The following is a 21,338-nucleotide window of genomic DNA, read 5'->3' on the forward strand; positions in this document are numbered from 1 at the left end:
GTGTGGATCCTTCAGTAGATCAGAGAGCAGCTTCACTCCTGAATCTTCTGGATTATTCCAGCTCAGATCCAGTTGTGTCAGATGTGAGGGGTTTGATCTCAGAGCTGAAGTCAGAGCAACAAAACCTTCAGATCCAATACTGCAACCAGACAGACTGAAGAGAGAAGAAAATAAATGAAATAATGACAATAACATTTAGACAATAATCATAAGGATATATTATTTATTATTCATCAAATGTATCAATTTTTTTCCCTTTTTACAAGATACAAGTAATAAATTAAATGATTGTAAATCACAATAATATCATGAATAGTTTAATATATTCAAGTTGGTTATTAAAATCTAAAGTTATTAATAGTTAAAGTTATAAAGTTATTAAGATGTCAGTTTACAATAATATCATGAATAGTTTAATATATTGAAGTTAGTTATTAAAATGATCTCAGTTTGGTGATAATTCTGTATGAATCTGAATCAACAGAGAGTCATTGACTGACAGTCACTGTTGAGTCTCTTACATATAAAGATGATTCTGATAAATTTATGAAGACCTTCATTTACATAATACATACACATGTTTAACTTTATTGCTTTAAGGATTTTCTTACTTTAATGTCTTCAGTTTACAGTTTGTATTCTTCAGTCCATCAGAGAGCAGCTTCACTCCTGAATCCTTCAGTTTATTGAGACTCAGGTTCAGTTCTGTCAGACTTGAGGAGTTTGATCTGAGAACTGACGCCAGTGATGAACAACTTTTCTCTTTCAGATTACAGACACTCAGACTGAAAGAGAAATAACAAGATAACAGTGAGTCACAATGTTAGTAAGTGTAACAATCACCATCTGGAGTGCCATTGAGAACCACCAGTGGGCACTCCACATCAGACCATCACTCACTCACAAACTACATTTCCCAGAATTCACTTCCCGGACTCATCATCACTGATTACATTCATCTGTATCTCATCACCTCGTCACCTCTCTCACTCTATATATACCATGTTCACTTATTCACACACTGCAAAGTCTTGTTTAGCCAGTCTACATTTCCGAGCGGTTCCCTATATTTAGTCGTCTGTGTATTACCTTGGACTTTTGATATCGACTGTGATTCTCTGCTGCCTGCCCCGACCTCTGCTTGTGACCGTTGATGATTTTGGATATTCCCTAACATACTATACGCTGTTGTTGATCTCTGCCTGTTTGACCATTCTCCTAATAAATACTGCATTTGGATCCGTACGTCTCTGACTCCACGTGACAGTAAGACACTTATGACTGTTTTCTGACTGCATGATGGATCTTTCTGATGTGAATAACGCTGCACTTGCCACAGAGATGAATAACAGTCAAAGCATTAACAGATGGATCTTTAATGATCACTTCTGATCTCATTTCTATGTTTCAGGATATCGTATGAAGCATCAAGGTGTCTGGAACGTGTTGAGGGAACAAGGACAGAGAACCCAAGTGCAGACGGCGGGGTCAGAGGTCAACCCTTTCTGATCCGCGTGCGCTGCTTCTCTCCATCAAAGACACGCCGCATGAAGCGCAGCAGACACGTGTTCATGTTAACAACAGTAGTGCAGGTCAATAGACTCACAACAATAAACTAAATACAGCAACTTTAAAGGATTTCTATCTGTCAGTCTGTTTACTGTTTGCTTAAAGTCTCCAACCTTTCCACCAGATTTATGATATTTTATGAACCACAACCTTTTTATCTATATTGAGCATTAGCATTATTGATCAGCATGTAAACATTTGTTACCCTGTGAAAACCCAAACTAAAGTCTCAAAATCTAACTTATTATAACAATCATCAAATATTAATTTCACTGAGATTTCAATCTTTAAAATGACATTATTCAGTTAATATTGAAGATGTTGTTGTTATATTTTCACAGAATATTCTGTAGGATGATTTTATGTAGAAAACAGTAAAAAGACTTTTGCTTTTCACAAGCAGCGTCACATTTAGTAATGAACAAGGATCTAATAGTGAAATGATTTAAAGACAGAAGTAGTTCTGGTATGAAGGGCATGAAAAGGCTTATTTAGTAAGTAAATCAGTTTTCTGTTTATGATGAGAGCATTTTAATAGTTACATTACATTTGTTGTTTGAATGTTGTCAGTAGTTTTATATTAACAGATATCAATTATCAGACTTCTATTAAGATGACATTCCCCTCGCCACAGAACCTACAATACAGAGATACATACTGTATATATACACACAAGGGGGCTTAATTTATTAAATATTTATTAATTTTCAGAAAACATTGTCTGGATTATTGTTGGAAGAAAATATAAAGACCGGACCTCTAGGAACTTGAATGTAAGACCCCTGCCCTACAGCATTCAGACAAAACAGTGAAACAAAGTGTGTATAATGATGCTCATTAAAATAGAAGAATTCTTACACTCCTTACAGGTGTTTAATAAAAAGTGTATGGTGAGGTAAGGGGTAGCAGTGAGGTCTTTAATGTCGACAAATGGCAATAAATTGGCAATTATTTTTTATTTTAACAGTCACATAACAATCTCATCTGCTCAAGTCAGATGTATAAATATTGCAAGATGAATAATATTTGTCACGTTAACTGTGAATAATTAAAACTGTTCTCCATGTGCCAGTGTTGCGCAGTCGCAGTTCATTGCACTAAATATCTGTTTTGGATTATCTGGATGTCACAGATTTAGCTTCAACCTCGCCGCTGCTTAATAACAATAAACTTCACTGTGACAAGGTGAGACATGTTTTATATTTAATAATGTTTGCTGTTCATTTCATTTAATGTTTGGTGTTTATTTTAGACTCGTACCTGATGAACGTGGTCGTTTGTGGTTGTTATGAAACATCTGTCTGTGGGTTTGAAGCGATTGTCACACACAGTATAAATGACAGATGCTTTAGTAGATATTTGTTGGAGTCGCACTTTTGCTGCAGAGTTAGAGCTTTAAAAACACATTTTAATGGATATGAGGGTTTGTGTTTGTTATCTGTAAGTCTCTGTGCATGTTCGTGCATTCATTCAGTGTTTTGGATTCTTGTGAAGGATTTGTTTAGATATGATGTGGTATCATTTATGGTGACGTTACTTTGGAATCGCTGTTGTTTGGCCGGAGGAAATTTTGACATAACCGATGTTTTGTTGAAACACCGCAACTGTCGACTACATCAAATTTACACAAGAACAAGAGTGAAACAGCAAAACATAAACAACAAAAATACTCGACAGTCACTTGAGATTATTAAAAAAAGTGAGTTTATAACAAAATGATAATTTGATCAGTAACTCACAGTAGTGTCTGTAGTTGACAGTGTGGATCCTTCAGTAGATCAGAGAGCAGCTTCACTCCTGAATCTTCTGGATTATTTCTGCTCAGATCCAGTTGTGTCAGATGTGAGGGGTTTGATCTCAGAGCTGAAGTCAGAGCAACACAACCTTCAGATCCAATACTGCAGTAACACAGACTGAAGAGAGAAGAAAATAAATGAAATAATGACAAAAACATTTAGACAATAATTAATAGCACAATTATATAATATAGTTAATTATACTTCATTTAATATATTATTCAATTATTATTGATCAATTAATCAAATAATTTCCCTTTTTACAAGATACAAGTAATAAATTAAATGATTGTAAATCACAATAATATCATGAATTGTTTAATATATTCAAGTTAGTTATTAAGATCTCAGTTTGGTGATAATTCTGTATGAATCTGAATCAACAGAGAGTCATTTACTGACAGTCACTGTTGAGTCTCTTACATATAAAGATGATTCTGATAAACTTATGAAGACCTTCATTTACATAAAGCAATAAAGTTAAACATGTGTATGTATTAAGGATTTTCTTACTTTAGTGTCTTCAGTTTACAGTTTGTATTCTTCAGTCCATCAGAGAGCAGCTTCACTCCTGAATCCTTCAGATTATTGTAACTCAGGTTCAGTTCTGTCAGACTTGAGGAGTTTGATCTGAGAACTGACGCCAGTGATGAACAACTTTCCTCTGTCAGATTACAGAGACTCAGACTGAAAGAGAAATAACAAGATAACAGTGAGTCACAATGTTAGTAAGACACTTATGACTGTTTTCTGACTGCATGATGGATCTTTCTGATGTGAATAACGCTGCACTTGCCACAGAGATGAATAACAGTCAAAGCATTAACAGATGGATCTTTAATGATCACTTCTGATCTCATTTCTATGTTTCAGGATATCGTATGAAGCATCAAGGTGTCAGGAACGTGTTGAGGGAACAAGGACAGAGAACCCAAGTGCAGACAGCGAACAAAGTGTGTATAATGATGCTCATTAAAGATCATCTTCATATTTTAGACTGCTGTGTATTTCTTGTATGTTAGATGTTCAGGTGAATCTTTTTGGATTATCTGGATGTCACAGATTTAGCTTCAACCTCGCCGCTGCTTAATAACAATAAACTTCACTGTGACAAGGTGAGACATGTTTTATATTTAATAATGTTTGCTGTTCATTTCATTTAATGTTTGGTGTTTATTTTAGACTCGGACCTGATGAACGTGGTCGTTTGTGGTTGTTATGAAACATCTGTCTGTGTGTTTGAAGCGATTGTCACACACAGTATAAATGACAGATGCTTTAGTAGATATTTGTTGGCGTCGCACTTTTGCTGCAGAGTTAGAGCTTTAAAAAACACATTTTAATGGATATGAGGGTTTGTGTTTGTTATCTGTAAGTCTCTGTGCATGTTCATGCATTCATTCAGTGTTTTGGGATTATTGTGAATGATTTGTTTAGATATGATGTGGTATCATTTATGGTGACGTTACTTTGGAATATCGCTGTTGTTTGGCCGGAGGAAATTTTGCCATAACCGAGGTTTTGTTGAAACGCCGCCACTCTCAACTACATCAAATTTACACAAGAACAAGAGTGAAACAGCAAATTATAATTTGATCAGTAACTCACTGTAGTGTCTGTAGTTGACAGTGTGGATCCTTCAGTAGATCAGAGAGCAGCTTCACTCCTGAATCTTCTGGATTATTTCTGCTCAGATCCAGTTGTGTCAGATGTGAGGGGTTTGATCTCAGAGCTGAAGTCAGAGCAACACAACCTTCAGATCCAATACTGCAGAACGACAGACTGAAGAGAGAAGAAAATATGAAATAATGACAATAACATTTAGACAATAATTAATAGCATAATTATTTAATATAGTTAATTATACTTTAATATATTTTTATTATTTCATTGTGGGGAGGAAGGCGGGACGAGAGCCGTGAGGCGGGGCCGGTGGCGTGAATGATAGTTGCAATCAGCTGTGCGCGCACCGGTCCCGCATATCTTACGGAGGAGATCAGGAGTTTAAAAGGATGAGCGGCAGGACTGTTGACGAGAGAGGACCGGGCCAGGACATGTAAAGTTTGTGTTTATGTTTTATGGCCGGCAGTCTATCGTGAGGTGGCTGCCGGTCTCTACTTCCGTGTTTATTGTTTATTTGATTTAATTAAAGTTGTTAAATGTTCGCCGGTTGCCGCCTCCTTCCTTCCCTCTATTGAATCTTGTTACATTCATATATTCAATTATTATTCATCAAATGTATCATATTATGTCCCTTTTTACATGATACAAGCAATAAAATATGATTGTAAATCACTGTCATTATACAATAATATAATGAATAGTTTAATATATTGAAGTTAGTTATTAAAATGATCTCAGTTTGGTGATAATTCTGTATGAATCTGAATCAACAGAGAGTCATTGACTGACAGTCACTGTTGAGTCTCTTACATATAAAGATGATTCTGATAAACTTATGAAGACCTTCATTTACATAATACATACACATGTTTAACTTTATTGCTTTAAGGATTTTCTTACTGTAATGTCTTCAGTTTACAGTTTGTATTCTTCAGTCCATCAGAGAGCAGCTTCACTCCTGAATCCTTCAGATTATTGTCACTCAGGTTCAGTTCTGTCAGACTTGAGGAGTTTGATCTGAGAACTGACGCCAGTGATGAACAACTTTCCTCTGTCAGATTACACCGACTCAGACTGAAAGAGAAATAACAAGATAACAGTGAAGATATAAACACATCAAGAGATAATGTTTGAACAATGAGAATCATCTGCACCTGATAGAGAATCACTGCAAGAACTGAACCCTGACAGACATTATAAATAAAAAACAAATAAATGAAAATCAGAAAAAAAGCCACAAGAGAGCAGCTCTCACTCTATAGATGCAGTGAACAATTCCATCATGTTTTATTGTGTCTCTGTAGGACATTAACTACAGTAATGTGGACTGTTAGATGTTCAGGTGAAACTGCAGGTAAATGACTCACTCAGCTCTTCTGGATGCTTTGATCACTGGCAGAAGCCTCAGAAGACATTCATCTGATCGATCATATTTACTCAGATTAAACTCATCCAGCTTCTCTTCTGAGTTCAGTAACACAAACACCAGAGCCGACCACTGAGCAGGAGAGAGACGGACTCCAGTAAGACTAAACTCATCTCCTCTGTTCACATATGTTTGTACTTCCTGCACTAGAGAATGATCATTGAGTTCATTCAGACAGTGAAACAGATTGATGGATTTCTCTGGAGAGAGATTCTCTCTGATCTTCATCTTAATGTACTCGACTATTTCCTGTTTACTGTCAGAGCTTCTTCCTGTCTGTGTCATCAGATCTCGTAAGATTGTCTGACTGGACTCCAGTGAGAGACCCAGAAGAAATCTGAGGTAAAGATCCAGGTGTCCGTTCTCACTCTGTAAGGCCTTGTCCACTTCACTCTTCAGTAAATCACTCATGTTTGATCTCAATCTGCTGAAGTTTTCTGATGTTTTCTGAAGAAATGACAGAAACTTGAATAAAGCAGCGAGAAACTCCTGAACGCTCAGATGCACAAAGCTGAACACCTTCCCCAGGTTCAGTCCAAACTCCTCTCTGAAGATCTGAGTACAAACTCCTGAGTACACTGACGCTTCTCTGACATCAATGTCACACTCTCTCAGATCCTCCTCATAGAAGATCAGGTTCCCTTTCTCCAGCTGTTGAAAAGCCAGTTTTCCCAGAGACTCAAGACTCTTTCTAGCCTGCTGAAGATCTACCTCACATTTCCCATCATACTTCTGACTCTTCAGTTTGATCTGAAACATCAGGAAGTGTGTGAACATGTGAGTGAGAGTCTTGGGGATCTGTGCTGGACTCTCTGCTTCACTCAACATTCTCTGGAGAACAGTGGCTGAAATCCAGCAGAAGACTGGGATGTGACACATGATGTACAGACTTCTGGATGATTTCATGTGTGTGATGATTCTGTTGGCCAGACTCTCATCATTGATTCTCTTCCTGAAATACTCGTCCTTCTGAGGGTCATTGAATCCTCGTACATCTGTGATCAGATCAACACACTCAGGAGGAATCTGATTGGCTGCTGCTGGTCGAGAGGTGATCCAGATCAGAGCAGAAGGAAGCAGATTCCCCTTGATGAGGTTTGTCAGCAGCACATCCACTGACGCTGATTCTCTGACATCAAACAAACTCGGATTCTTTGAGAAATCTAGAGGAAGACGACACTCATCCAGACCATCAAAGATAAACACAACTTTATAATCATCAAAGTCTGTCAATCTCCGTTCTGTTGTATCTGTGAAGAACTGATGAAGAAGATCCATCAGACTGATATTTGTCTGTTTGATCAGATTCAGTTCTCTGAAAGGAAGTGGAAATATGAAGTGAAGATCTTGATTTGTTTTTTCTTCAGCCCAATCCAGAATGAACTTCTGCACAGAGACTGTTTTTCCAATTCCAGCGACTCCTTTAGTCAGCACACTTCTGATGGGTTTGTTTAGTTCAGGTGAGACTTTAAAGATGTCATTACATTTGATTTGTGTTTCTTGTGTCTCTGATCTTCTGGATGCCGTCTCAATCTGTCTCACCTCATGTTCATTATTGATGTCTTCACTCCCTCCCTCTGTGATGTACAGCTCTGTGTAGATCTCATTCACAAGTGTTGAGCTTCCTTGACTTGAGATTCCTTCATTCATTCTCTGGAATTTCTCTTTTAGTCTGGATTTGTGTTTCTTCATGTATAAAGGGGCCAATTCTGATAAACAAAGAGAATATAAATAAAAATACATGTATACGATTAGAAAAAATGTATATATTTGACCTTAAGAGTGTTTTAAGATTTTGCTGATCATGACATTAGATGAACACAAAAAGCTTCATGGTTCTATTGTGTTGATTTATTAACTGTAAATGTATTTTCACTAATAATCATCAGTAAATACAAACACTGTGTCTGTTCGTCTGAAGGTAAAGTGATGTCATAGTCACATGACTGAGAGCTCTTACTGGTCTGTAGTTTGTCAGCGAGGTCTGTCTGCTTCATCTTCCTCAGGACGTTCAGTGTGATCTTCAGAAACATCTCTCTGACTCTGATCTGATCTTCATCATCCTCCTCTTCTCTCTCAGAGCATGATGGGTAATCTGGACTCAGTAGACTCTTGAAGATCTTCAGCTCTTTCTTCATCAGAGAGATGAGTTTGTGCTCAAGCTTCTGAAAACATTGTTCAAACACACATGATTTAGTTTTCTTATGAAGGCAGAAAAAGGTTTTAATGCTCATTTTAGTGAACACAGTTTTATTCTAAATAGCTTGAACCTCATTTCATGAAACTTATAACACATTTAAACACTATAAACACACATCAAAACTACAGAAACAAAATCATATTTTCTTTAATTCATATTTTGCCTTCAAATGATTCTCAAAGCATCAAATACACATCAGCATTGATAACACACTGAGATCTATTTCAAATCAATATGATCGTGACTTCTTACTACAATGAATCAGTTTGAAACTAAACATCTAAACATGTTTCAGAATCATCAGTAATAATAACAGTAATCTGTGTAAAGCTGCAGTACGACTGACAGTAAAAGAATCTCATGAAACGCCCCTTAAACATACAGATTTGATTTTGGCCTTAGAAACATATTTTGGGTTAAAATCATTTTAAAGCTTCATTTGAAGAAGAGCATCTACATTTCTGAATAAACTGTAAATGAAACATGATATTGAATGTAAAATAAATGATTGTTAATCAAAGCAAATACTAAAAAAGACACATTCTTTAAAAGAGAATTCTGTAAATCCCTAATAAATATTTATATATAAACGGTTACACAGTAATTGCTTTGCATCCAGTTCTCAACTTTACACACAGACAAACACACACACACGAACACACACAGACAGACAAACACACACACACACGAACACACACAGACAAACACACACACACAAACACACACAGACAAACACGCACACAGACACACACACAGACAGACACACACACACACACAGACACACACACACACTCACCTGGAAAACAGACTCCATGTGCTTCCCTCTGATTGAGACATTTGTTGTGTTTCTGTAATGTAACAATAAATGAAATATGTGTTTCATACAGTGAACACATGGATTAATGTGTGTATCTGTCAGTAAAGTGTTCAGTGAATATCTGCAGTAACATCAACAGCACAGACTCAGATCAGAGAATAAAGACTGATGAAGTGATTTACTCGTCTAAACCATCAGACTGTTCTCACCTCACATCTGGATCATCACAGTCTCCTGAACTGAAGTTAGGTGGATCACCCATTGATGCTTCACTCTTCATGGACACACAGCTGGGTTTAGGAGATTCTCCACCAGTCAAACTAAAACAACATTTATGTAATGAGTTTATGCAATGTATCAGTAATGTGATAAATGTGTATAGTATATTAGAATAAATATAGGATATATGAATAACAAATATTCAGAAAATAAAGTAAAAAGTAATTTCTGCTAAGATAAACTATTATAGTTCAACATATTTGTAAGGACAACTATATTGCTTACATGAAATATATATTTTATGTATAAATTTAGCTAAATCTTGTTTAAAGTTGTTTTAAGTTTAAACTCTGACAGCTATCAGACAAACCAAACATATGTAACACGTTTCGCAATTACAGTTAAAAAGGACAAATTTGTATATTAAAATCTTTACTCATCTCACCTTTTAAACTCTCTGGAGAGACTCATTGTTCCTGCAATAAAAACACTGTGTTAGACACTTCTTTAAACCAGTCATCCTCAGCTAAGCTGCACATTTCATCTTTTAAACAGTGAAGTGTCTCATATTATTGTTGAACTGCCCTATTGTGCTTTACATTTCTAACATGGACTGAAGGGGCGGAGCCAGACGTGGGAGACATTGGGGGCTTAACCCAATACTATGGGCTTGGTCCCCAATGAGAGGTTTTCCACATTTATGGCGACTATATTACTATTTTCTAAGTGTTCTTTATATTTTGAAACCATAACATAGCAAATGTAGGAACTGTAATAATGACCGATTTAATTTACCTCTATTTTAACTAAACGTCTTCCTCTGTTAAGTTACTGGAGTAATACAGAGTTTAAATAGCGGACTGGATGACTTTATTATAGAAACCTAAAGAGATTCGTGGCCATCCGCCCTCAGGGCCGTTGATAGCCATATCAATCATAATGACATTTTATATTTTTTATATATATGAAGAGCCATCTGAATTTTCTTCTAGAATGATCATTTTTATCAAGTTCGTATATTTAAGTTCAGCATTTTCACTCAACTGGCAATGAAAATAACCTATTAATTGTCATTTAAGTGAAATGACTGAACTTAAATATACAAGATTGATAAAATTGTTTATTATAGAGCAAAATGTCAGATGGCACTTAAAGGCTTTTGTATCAGAACTCAGAAATATTGAACAGGAATTGTTCTCCTACCATGTGCTGCACTGCACTGACTGCTAATGTTTACTGTTACTGAGAAAGTATTAACCACCGTCATGTCAAAATAAACCATAAACTACAGCTCAATATCTAAAGAAAGATAGTAAAGAAAGTAACAGCTAGCTGGCGTCAGTTATTTGTTAAATGCAAAGGTAATGTTTAACAGTAAAATATCAATTCAGATTGCAAGCTGCACAGAAATTAAAGTTAAAGCAACAGTTTACTAACATGAACTTCAGCAAGTTCGAGACGCATTACGATCAGTAGCAGCACATCATGCACATTTCCCCAATTTAAGTTGATTAAACATGAACTTACCTGCATGTGATTCACAGGCTTCATCTCGCAGTTTCTGCTCCTGCTTTCTTTCCTCTGATCTTGACTTCTGCTTTCTTTTCGGGTCCATTTCCAAATAAATAGCCCAGACTACCGTCTGTCAAACTGCGTTAGAATAAAAAATAAAAATAAATAAGCAACGACTTTCAAAGCCTCCAATATTGATTTAACAACACCAACTCCAAACACAAATGCATTGATAGAGCCATCACAGAGGAAGTCCACAGACAAGACACAAACAAAAATCCATTGAATCTCCTAGAATCAAGTTTTGGTCCTCAGCTCATTTTAAACAGAAATCACCTCAGAACTCAACAGGACAATCAGGTTATAGCGCAATATAAACATTTAGAAATCTGATGTTTTCCGCAACAACAATAAACAAACAAAATTTCATGGAGCCACCACAAGGAATAATTGTATTCTTCTTCGAGCCGGCAGTGAAGAAATGTTCTGGCTAGCTGAGCTGTCCTCGTTGACGGAATGTGCCTTAGCAGACTAGTTGCTCATGCTAACGATAACTAGCGTAAATAAATTGCCTATCTGCGTTCCTGATATCCTTCTCAGATTAGCGCTCCCACTTAGCTTCTCCATGGTTGCGTGTTGTGAGTTGTGTTGAGTTGTGAGTTGTGTTGAGTTGTGCTGTGTGTTGTTGTGTTGTGTGTTGTGCTGTGTGTTGTGCTGTGTGTTGTGCTGTGTGTTGTGCTGTGTGTTGTGCTGTGTGTTGTTGTGTTGTGTTTGTAGCCCCTCAGCAGCACTTAGTGACATACTGTTGCCAGAAAATGGTGCAGGAATGAATCTTCCACTTTCACTTTCACTTAGACATTATATCGAGTATTTTCACAAGAGAATCGGCAAACAAGTCACATATTACTGTTTATAAACGCTTCCAAATGACAAGAATAACATTTACATTTAGTCATTTTTCAGATGATTTTATCCAAAGCGACTTATGAAGAATTCAGGGAGCAATGAGCGATATGTCACACAGGAGCAATAGTTCAATACAAAAAACAACACACAACAATAAACGCGATGTAAATGAAGTAAAACAGGCGATTGAATCTACTGAATAAATGTGATACTCACAGTATTTTCTTTCTTAATAAAAATGGCGATTCTTCTCACTGTGAAATGTCATTTGCTGTAACAGTTTCACTTTCACACGTTACACAAGTGGTGCTCGCTGCAGAGCAAATGGAGGAGGAGGAGCTACAGATCCAGAGAGGAGGAGCTACAGTTCACATCCAGAGAGGAGGAGCTATAGTTCACATCCAGAGAGGAGGAGCTACAGTTCACATCCAGAGAGGAGGAGCTAGATGAAAGCTTCATCTCTGTTGATATCGAAGCGCCGCACATTTTCGTTCATGAAAGCTCTACGTCAGATCTTACTTAAGCAATCCTTGATACACATTAGATTGCCTGACCTGTGAATTTATCTCAATCGTTTAAACGTGGAAACTGCGTTGTCCTTGCGTGTGTGATATAAAAAATAAACAAAATGAACCTATTAGCTTGTCTCATCCCGTTTCATCATTTAAAATGTACACAGGGTAGATGGGAATCTAATGTATAAGAAATATCATTTTGGATGGATTCATAACTAATTGATTAAGAAGACAATCACATGTGGGTCAAGTCCAGTAGTCTGAAACCAGCCACATCACACTAAAGAAAAACAAGAAGTGTGCACTAAGACTCATTGCAGGAATATTTATTAGACAGGGATTGTTACTTCATTTACAATTTATTAGTCACATACATCACTGCCCTCAAATGTTACTGTATTTATTACCTTTCATAGCAAACTTCAGTTGAGTGATAGATCTGGATAGAAACTTTCATTTAATTATTCTATTTCATTTATCTCATTCGTTACATTATTCATTTATCACATGTATTCATACATTTCTTTTATGGTTCACTTTTATTCATATTATTTGTTTCATTTCGTCCTTATTTTCAATATTGTTTTACCTCGTTAGGAGTTGTGTTGTCTTGATATGAGTCTCCAATGGTCTCCATCTCAAGGTTCATAATAACATCAGGAGACAGTATTTTGATACTGTTATCTGGCATGGTTAACAACACCTATTGAATCTGTTTCTAGTCAGACTAAGTTTGACAATCCTAGACTGAGCATTACAGCACAATGATTAATGATTCAATTAATTATTTTTCAGTTTATTTAAAGTCACTTCTTCTCCTGCCTGCTGTTCTTCCCTTCAGCTCTTTATCTCCCTGGTAGCTATGTTTAGGTATCGACTCACAACGGAGTTGATATTCCTGCATTTAATAAGTTCCTGAAGGAGAGAGATCTAGTGAAACCGGACTCAAATTTATAAGATCGGCAAGTCATATTCCACAGTTGGATCTATCACTAGCAACAAATTGTAAAAAACTTAATTGAATATAAGTAAACAAAGATGCCAGAATTATTTCCCTACATAACTTGAATTGTTGAAAAACAAGATTCTTTTTAGCTAAAACTTCAACACAGTAAAAAAAATATTTACAAAATCATATTTACACAGATCTATCAGTTAACCTTTTTGTTTCAAAGGTCAGGGTTATGCAGGCACAGTTGGGATGACCTCCATGAATTATCCGGTTGGATCACTTGTGTGTTGACTGACGGAGTGTATGCAATCGAAACAGCAATAGCATCGTGAGGCGTTGGCGACCTCTACTGGAGACTTTACTCAACGACACGTCACTCGAGTCGAGCCGGTTCTGTCAGGACTTGTTTCGCTTCAGTTTCGGTCTGTTACTCTGTGAACTGCAGCTAAACCCTTTAGACAAACACCAAGTTAAACATTCTTACGTGTTAACACGCGACATTCACCTTTACACGACGATTATATAAGAAATCATTTCTGAGGTAAATATGAGAATTAGTTTTGTTGGTCCTGCAGAGACATGGATTGGTTTCACTGTAATAAGTGTTTTCTGAGAAGAGGGAAACCATTTGTAGTGTCCAGCTGTGGTCATATATTCTGTCAGGACTGCATGAATACAAGTGAGTGCGGGATTTACTTTGGTATAATAACAGTTAAATGTGATTTTCACTTTTATTTAAGACCTTTTTTAGTCGGGTAACAAACATTTTGTCTTCCAGAGTTTAGTGGTCAGTGCAGAGTGTGTCAGGCCGACTGTAACTACCTGACAATATCTGACCAGGTGAGTCAAACTAAACCCAGAAACTGCGTCTACAGCAGAACAATGATCAGCCCCAGTTGTGATGCTAAATGCAGACAATGAACCAACAACACATTCATTGACAACGACCCTCATTCTATAGATAAAGCCACTGCCATATATGATATTATTGAGAGTTCATTGAGTTTATGTGTGCTGTATGGACAGAGTTCACCTGGTGTGGAAAGGATCCTGCTAGCACAGGTACATCTGCTAAAGATCTGGAAAACATCTGCTGTGTAAAAACATCTGCTTGATATCAGTTTAACATCCATTCTCAATGATAAATATATTACAGACGTCTGTGTGACATCTAACATCAGACGTATTGCAGATGAGCACACAATGTCTTCCAGATGTGAATGCAGACGTCTGTCAGGTGTAGTTTGCTATCAGGGGACAATCGTTGCAAATTGTCAAAACAGTCGAAAGCCCAAGTGAAGGTTTTGTTTATTTATCAGCTTTTCTCGTCTCTTTTGTTTCCTGCATATTCCTTTCATTATTGTGAAGATGAAACCGCAGGAAAAGATGTATTTCACAGATCCAGTGAAACTCCTGCAGACTCGACTGGATCATATCGCACAGGTATCAGTCGTTTTATCAGACACTTATTACACGACTCGTTGGAACGCTTGGTTCTGATTGGCCATTCGTGACATTTGCAGGTCTGTTATTCCCATATAACAACCTCTCAAAACTAATAACACACGGTCACCCGGATGCAGCCAATCATTTTGCTAGGTTTTTTTTGACAAATTAAATATGAATATATATATATATATATATAAAGCCCCCTTAGTTGTTATAAAATGCACTGTAACGCACTGCTTCGTGGGGCTTATTCCATTTTCATAGCATATGTTTCATAAAATGAAGTAATTACACTGAAATTTAGGGTCTGCCGTTACAATTCGGGTATTTTATTACGGCTTGGAACTCGGCTCAACCAATCATAATGAAGGACCAGAACTGACCGTTTTATAATAACATACATTATATTCACAAATGATTAAACCAAACGCTTGTTTGTGACATTTGAATGTCGTTTCTTACAGTAAACGTGGAAGGTCTGCATTCGGTAAAATTAGCTTATCAAATATTTCATCATGTTTCTCATGGGGCAAGTAGCCGTGTAATAAGTGGGATAATGTACAAGCAGCCGGCTGTTCCTACCTGATACCTGATCATACTGTCAGGGCTTACTTCTGCGATAACAACCGGCTGCCTGTACATTATCCCTTACTTATTAAATGTACTTTATTACGATTCATTTATAATCAACATGATATTGAATAACATCTCTATTTTCTTTTTACTTGACATGAAATTATCAAATGCCACACTGACATGAAGCCCAAACACAATTCTACCTATTGAAAGTTCAGACGTGTTTCAGGTTGCCGTTTTTCAGAAAAGGCAGAAGGAACGTGTCATAGCTTTCTATAGAAGCAAGTCTGCAGAGCTGGAGCGAAGGCTTAAAGATGTCAATGATCAGCTCTACAGGTGCTCTTTTGTTGTTGAATATCTGAAATATTTCCGTCATACTTCAAAACTTTAAATTTGTATCTATTTGTGTTTTATTAAAGGCAAGTGTCTGAGCTGAAAAGAGAGAATGAAGGGCTCAAGAAACCTCTCTCTCAAAGGAGGGTGAGAAATATCAGTTTACATTAGTTGTATTCGCTCTTGACTCATTCTTTAATGTTAATGTGTTTTGCCCCACACAGACATCTCCTGGGAGGTTTCAGATTAATGGGTAAACACAGATTATTGTCTATGATCATATGTGTGGCCATAATATTGTAACAGTATGTTATGACAAGTATTCACAGAATTCACGTCTTTCCATATATAGAGGTACTCCAAGGATGACTCTTCCAGTGGCTGTGACATCACCAGGTACTAACGCTTCATAATTTGAAAAATAAACTGCACTTATTAAACTAAAAGACTAAACTTTATGTGTTGTGTTTTTACTTTCCACAGTCACACCGCGCTCTAGAGCTGTCAGGTAGATTGTATTGTATTATCTTAACCATGTTTACTGGTAGACCTGCTCTCCCCCAAACATTGACCGCTTTTCCACCATCGTGCAGAACCGTTCCGTGTGTTGGATATTTTATTTATGTCTTAGACTCCCACAGGTTCATCCATCTCTATGTCGAGCAGATGACCAGATACAACATTTTCACAATTACAGGAAAAGTGAAACATTTCTTGACTTTTCTTATTTTGTGTCTTGTTTTTGAAGAGGTGTCTGTCATCTGCGAGCATCCAAAAGATGTTTCTCCCGTTTATACATTTAGAGTTTTCTGAAACTGACGTGTTTCTTTCACTCCAGTTTATCACTTTCAGTTTATCATTGTGCATGAATCTAAACTGAATCACTTTTCTCTTCAACCTCCTCTTACGTAACAATCTCCATTTCAACAATCTCTGTGTGTGTGTGTGTGTGTGTGTGTGTGTGTGTGTACTGGCACACATAACTTGCTTTTACACCTTGTGTTGGTCTTACTTTTGGATGAAGCGGCTCCTTCAAGTGTAATTTGTAGGAACAGATGTGCTGAAATCTATAAATACATTTGTTTATTTTCACACGATCACGCAAATAATTTCAAAGGTGTGAAAATGCTGTTTGATTGTAGTTAATATACATACAACGTCCATTTTTCTCTTCTCTGTTAAGATTTTAATGCTTTATGCAAAACAAACAATATCAATGCAGTTAACAAAAACAACAAGACTAGCAGAGAGCGATCCTGTAAAACTGATGGTGCTGTCCCAGCATGCAATGCTCCATATCATAGCTTCACATTCTCTATTTACAATGTAAATGATTTAGGCCTATTAAAACATATCAACTAAAATAAAGCAACAAAAAAGAAAATAAAGCACAGATAGTTTTCTTCTTTAAACATTGTCATCAATTACAAGAGGTCAGTTTTTCACTTCAGTACATTGCGATAAATCCATTTATTGGAGAAAAGTCAGATATACAGAAGAACAGTTTGTGGACACAGAAGTGAATCTCTTGACATTTACAAACTGTGATTCAGGTCAGAGAACATAACGCTGTGGTACTATATGCTATAAGCTTTGGACTTAATAAAAAACTGCATAAAATACTGATACGTAATTTTACCATCTGCTTTGTATCATTCAGTGTTTCTCGTCTCATTCTTGTGGTGCCATGCACACAGTTGCTCTGCTTATCTTCAGACGTGAGCATGTTGTGTAAGCAGCACATCTTAAAAGTAAAGTCGGTTTGTTTAGATCATCATTTCACCACAAGCCTCTCACACTTAAAGCTAGAAGACTCTTTCCTTTTCCATTTTGTGTTTTTATGCATCTGACACTGGCGATCATCTGAGCTCAGCTCCATTAAACCAGGTATGTTTAGAAAGTTATTTCTAGCTGACAATAATGAAACGGTACCAAACACCACAAACATAAAACAACATAAAACCTGAAATATTTTAAAGTGAATGTTTGTTTATTCATTTGATCGATATTTCAATCACATCACATAATTAACAGTTATTATAGTCTGTCATGTAAGAAACTACCATCTTTGAATACTGAATGCTTTATAATGTGTTTACTGAAAGAAATGTAAATTGCATGAGACATTTACATGATAATATAATTGCGTAATATAGCTGTTGACAGTAAATATCTGATCCGTGCAATTTTGTCTAAAGAGTATGCCAAGCTTTTAAATGGTTCACCGAATATCTGTATGTATCTTCTGACTGTCTACCTTACTATGAGACGATATGTTTTCAAATCAGACTAATGTGCAGCATTGCAGCATGAAGTTGCCATTTCGTGGAAACCAATACAAAAAATATAAATCTTTGTGCCGTATCAAACAGTTTCTCTGTTCCAGAAAAAATAACATTATAATCTGTAAGTGTCACGTTCAGGTTCTGTTTATTGTTCTGTTTGTTCATATAGTCAATCATTAGTTTCACCTGTGTCTGGTTTAGTTTTCCTGTATATTTAAATCTCATCATTCCCGGAGGACCGCGGCCCTCTTGTAGTCTTTGGGGACTAATCTTGCATACACTACACTATTATAATATAAATATTATGAAGGTTTAGGCTGCACTAGTCGGATCAAACGCAACCAGGAACACTTCCAATAACAACTGATGCATTTGTTACTTCAAATAGTGCAGAACAGTCCTCTACTCTCAGCCAGTCTCATTGTTCCAAGGGTACCAGAGCGGGCAGGACGCAGTCCATACCCAGACCTGACAAAATCTGTGATGATAAAGCTGGACAAAGGACGTGACAACTACAAAATTTTAGCCGCTATTAGATTATTAATGATAATCTATTTTGCCTTGTTGTGCGCGCACTGTCGAGCTTGTGCAGAGGCTGCAGCTTTTGCCAGAGGGGAACTGGGATCCGCTGGTTAGGCCTGGTTTCCCTCTGAGGGTTTGTTTCTCTTCCAATGGAGTTTTGGGTTCCTCGCCACCGTTAGCATACTAGCATTGCACTAGTTTGCCTGGCTGCTAGAATTTTATAGTTTTATTTCATTAACACTGCATAGAGGAATTTATTTTTACAATGTTTACTTGTACAGCTGCTTTGTAATAATGAACATTGTAAAAAACGCTATATAAATAAAGCTGACTTGACTTCAATTGACAATTATTGTGTTGTGTTACTCTAAATTGTTAAATTAGTGAAATATACCAGTTTGTGGTTGTGTTTAGGAAGATCAATGCAAAATAATCTACCCAGAAGCATTGTTTGTTTTCAGGTTCTTGAAAGGTTTTCTGAAGTTTTTCCACTGTACACTAGCAGATGGCGGCGCTGTACCTCGGTGTTCTTCTGTTGCTTCAGTGTGGTCTGTTGCATGCAGCTGAACCTCAGAGTTCACAGAACCTGAACTGTCCTGCTCTTGCTGGAGTACCAGGAACACCTGGACACAATGGTGTGCCCGGAAGAGACGGTAGAGATGGAAAAGACGGGGCCATTGGGCCTAAAGGAGAGAAGGGAGAGCCAGGTTTGTGTGAGAGTTTAAGTGTGTTTTTCAGAGGGATAGATAAAGATTCAGGCGTTTGCTTGCTTTACTGTCACAGGAATGGATGTGCAAGGACCGCCAGGTTAAGCAGGACCACCTGGACCCCAAGGAGTACGAGGTCACGATGGTTTAAATGGTTTGCCAGGTATCAAACATCATAAATTGTGGTCCAGAATATCAGCCTATAAATCAATAAAGCATCTTGATAAAATGTATTTTCAGGTCATCCTGGAAGTGACACAATGTCCCTCAAATCTGAGATCCAGCAGCTAACTGCCAAAATGACCATGATGGAGAAGGCTTCAGGATTTAATACTTTTAGAAGGGTTGGGCAGAAATATTACATTTATGATGGCCTATTGGACAGTTTTGATCAGGGGATTAAGTTCTGCAATGCAGCTGGTGGAACGATCGTTTTGCCAAAAGATGATGCTGAAATCCAAGGTTTGTTAAGATTATCTGTTGCCAGTGGTTTGAGTGGTAAGAAGGTGTTCATTGGAGTCACAGACAGAAAAAGAGAAGGGCAGTTTATGGACCTTGATGGACAGCTCTTGACTTTTACCAAGTGGGGTTTAGGTCAGCCTGATGACTATAAAGGTGGACAAGACTGTGGTGCCCTCGTGGTGGATTCTGGGGAATGGGATGATGTTGGTTGTAAGGATTCACATCATGTCATATGTGAAATAAAAATCTGATAGAACGTGTCACAATCTTCTGCACTATTGACATGTGTATGTGTGGGACAGATGCACATCCAACCACCAGGGGGAGCTCTCTCCAAAATACTAAAACCTTACTATTCACTCAACATTTTATATATTTGTCTCATGTATACTGTATGTGGCCATACTTTCCATTGTCATGATATTGCCAGTTCACCTGTGTATCAAGCATTATATCATTATTCATTGCATGTCTTATGTGAGGACAATAGTTTGGCTGTTCTTTTGGTTTATCCTTTAGAATCATATATGTCTTGTTTGCTTGGTTGAACTGATCATTTGGATTGTAGACCTTCCCTGGTATTTTGACCGTCCCTTTCTGGACTGTTGTTTAATAAACTTCTGCATATGGTTTTTCAACCTGCCTACATGTCCAGTCCTTTACGCATAAATGATCAAATATTGGATTATTTCCAAAAAGGTAGAAATGTTTCTTCATTGTTAGATATTGATATTCATATAGTGATTACGGTTGATTAAAACAGACACTTGTAATATCATGCCTGAGGTATTTGTTCACATATTTATACTTTTCTCTTTAATTCATAAACTTATAATTTATTAAACCTGGCTCAGACCAGAAGACAATTTGGAGATTTGTCTCAAAAATGTAAAAAATCTATTAAATGACATTTATTTTCTAATAACTACCTTTTCTATTGATTAATGATTAAATGTTGTTACCTTTTATTATTCTTGAATAAATTAGTTTCTGTTTCATTTAAATGCAAATCTAATAACAACTTTAAAAACTCTAAATACCTGAAGTGATGTCATATACTGTAAATGAGATTTCATTGGTCGGCTGTAATGTTTATATTCTGATAACATGAACTCAAGACCCGTCCTGTCCACAACATTTGTATCTGACTTCATAAGCCTTATTATATGACTTTAAACTGATTCTTTCAAACATTCATTTGGTTTAAAAACTAAACAACAAACTTAAAGTTAAACAAGCTAAAGAATGTTGTTATTGTTTTATTATTTATTTACATTTATTATAGTTGAGAGAGAAACTATCTACACATTTTTTTGAAGTCACATCAAGACAACAAGATGTGAAAAAGTCTATATTTCAACAATCATTTGTTAACTGTTTATGTTTGGAAACTGATAAACATTTTATAAACTGAAGCCAATTATCACTTTAATAATCAAACTAAATTAATAATCATAATAAATATATAT

At 36.6% G+C, this 21,338-nt stretch overlaps 1 protein-coding gene and 1 long non-coding RNA gene across 2 annotated transcripts in view; one reads left to right on the forward strand and one right to left on the reverse strand.

Moving 5' to 3' along the window:
• Window positions 1-11,401, reverse strand: part of LOC306892479 (NLR family CARD domain-containing protein 3-like) — a gene marked incomplete at its 3' end in the record, with an annotated part of 12,849 nt that extends 1,448 nt beyond the window's left edge. Inside the window, exons 1-12 of the mRNA XM_079453607.1 lie at window positions 11,178-11,401; window positions 10,096-10,126; window positions 9,641-9,751; window positions 9,411-9,462; window positions 8,375-8,579; window positions 6,356-8,123; window positions 5,889-6,062; window positions 4,974-5,147; window positions 3,879-4,052; window positions 3,309-3,482; window positions 612-785; window positions 1-154 (exon numbers count right to left, since the gene is read on the reverse strand). Coding sequence (XP_079309733.1) covers window positions 1-154; window positions 612-785; window positions 3,309-3,482; window positions 3,879-4,052; window positions 4,974-5,147; window positions 5,889-6,062; window positions 6,356-8,123; window positions 8,375-8,579; window positions 9,411-9,462; window positions 9,641-9,751; window positions 10,096-10,126; window positions 11,178-11,265 — 3,279 coding nt within the window. The 5' untranslated portion in view covers window positions 11,266-11,401. The remainder of the gene's footprint in view (window positions 155-611; window positions 786-3,308; window positions 3,483-3,878; window positions 4,053-4,973; window positions 5,148-5,888; window positions 6,063-6,355; window positions 8,124-8,374; window positions 8,580-9,410; window positions 9,463-9,640; window positions 9,752-10,095; window positions 10,127-11,177) is intronic.
• Window positions 11,402-17,566: 6,165 nt separating this feature from the next.
• Window positions 17,567-20,790, forward strand: LOC306891736. Its single transcript, XR_013786389.1, has 4 exons — window positions 17,567-17,780; window positions 19,162-19,407; window positions 19,484-19,570; window positions 19,648-20,790. It is a non-coding gene; the product is annotated as an uncharacterized lncRNA (long non-coding RNA).
• Window positions 20,791-21,338: the final 548 nt, after the last annotated feature.

This window comes from Barbatula barbatula (assembly GCF_947034865.1).
Source record: "Barbatula barbatula genome assembly, chromosome: 3".
NCBI classification, from domain to species: domain Eukaryota; kingdom Metazoa; phylum Chordata; class Actinopteri; order Cypriniformes; family Nemacheilidae; genus Barbatula; species Barbatula barbatula.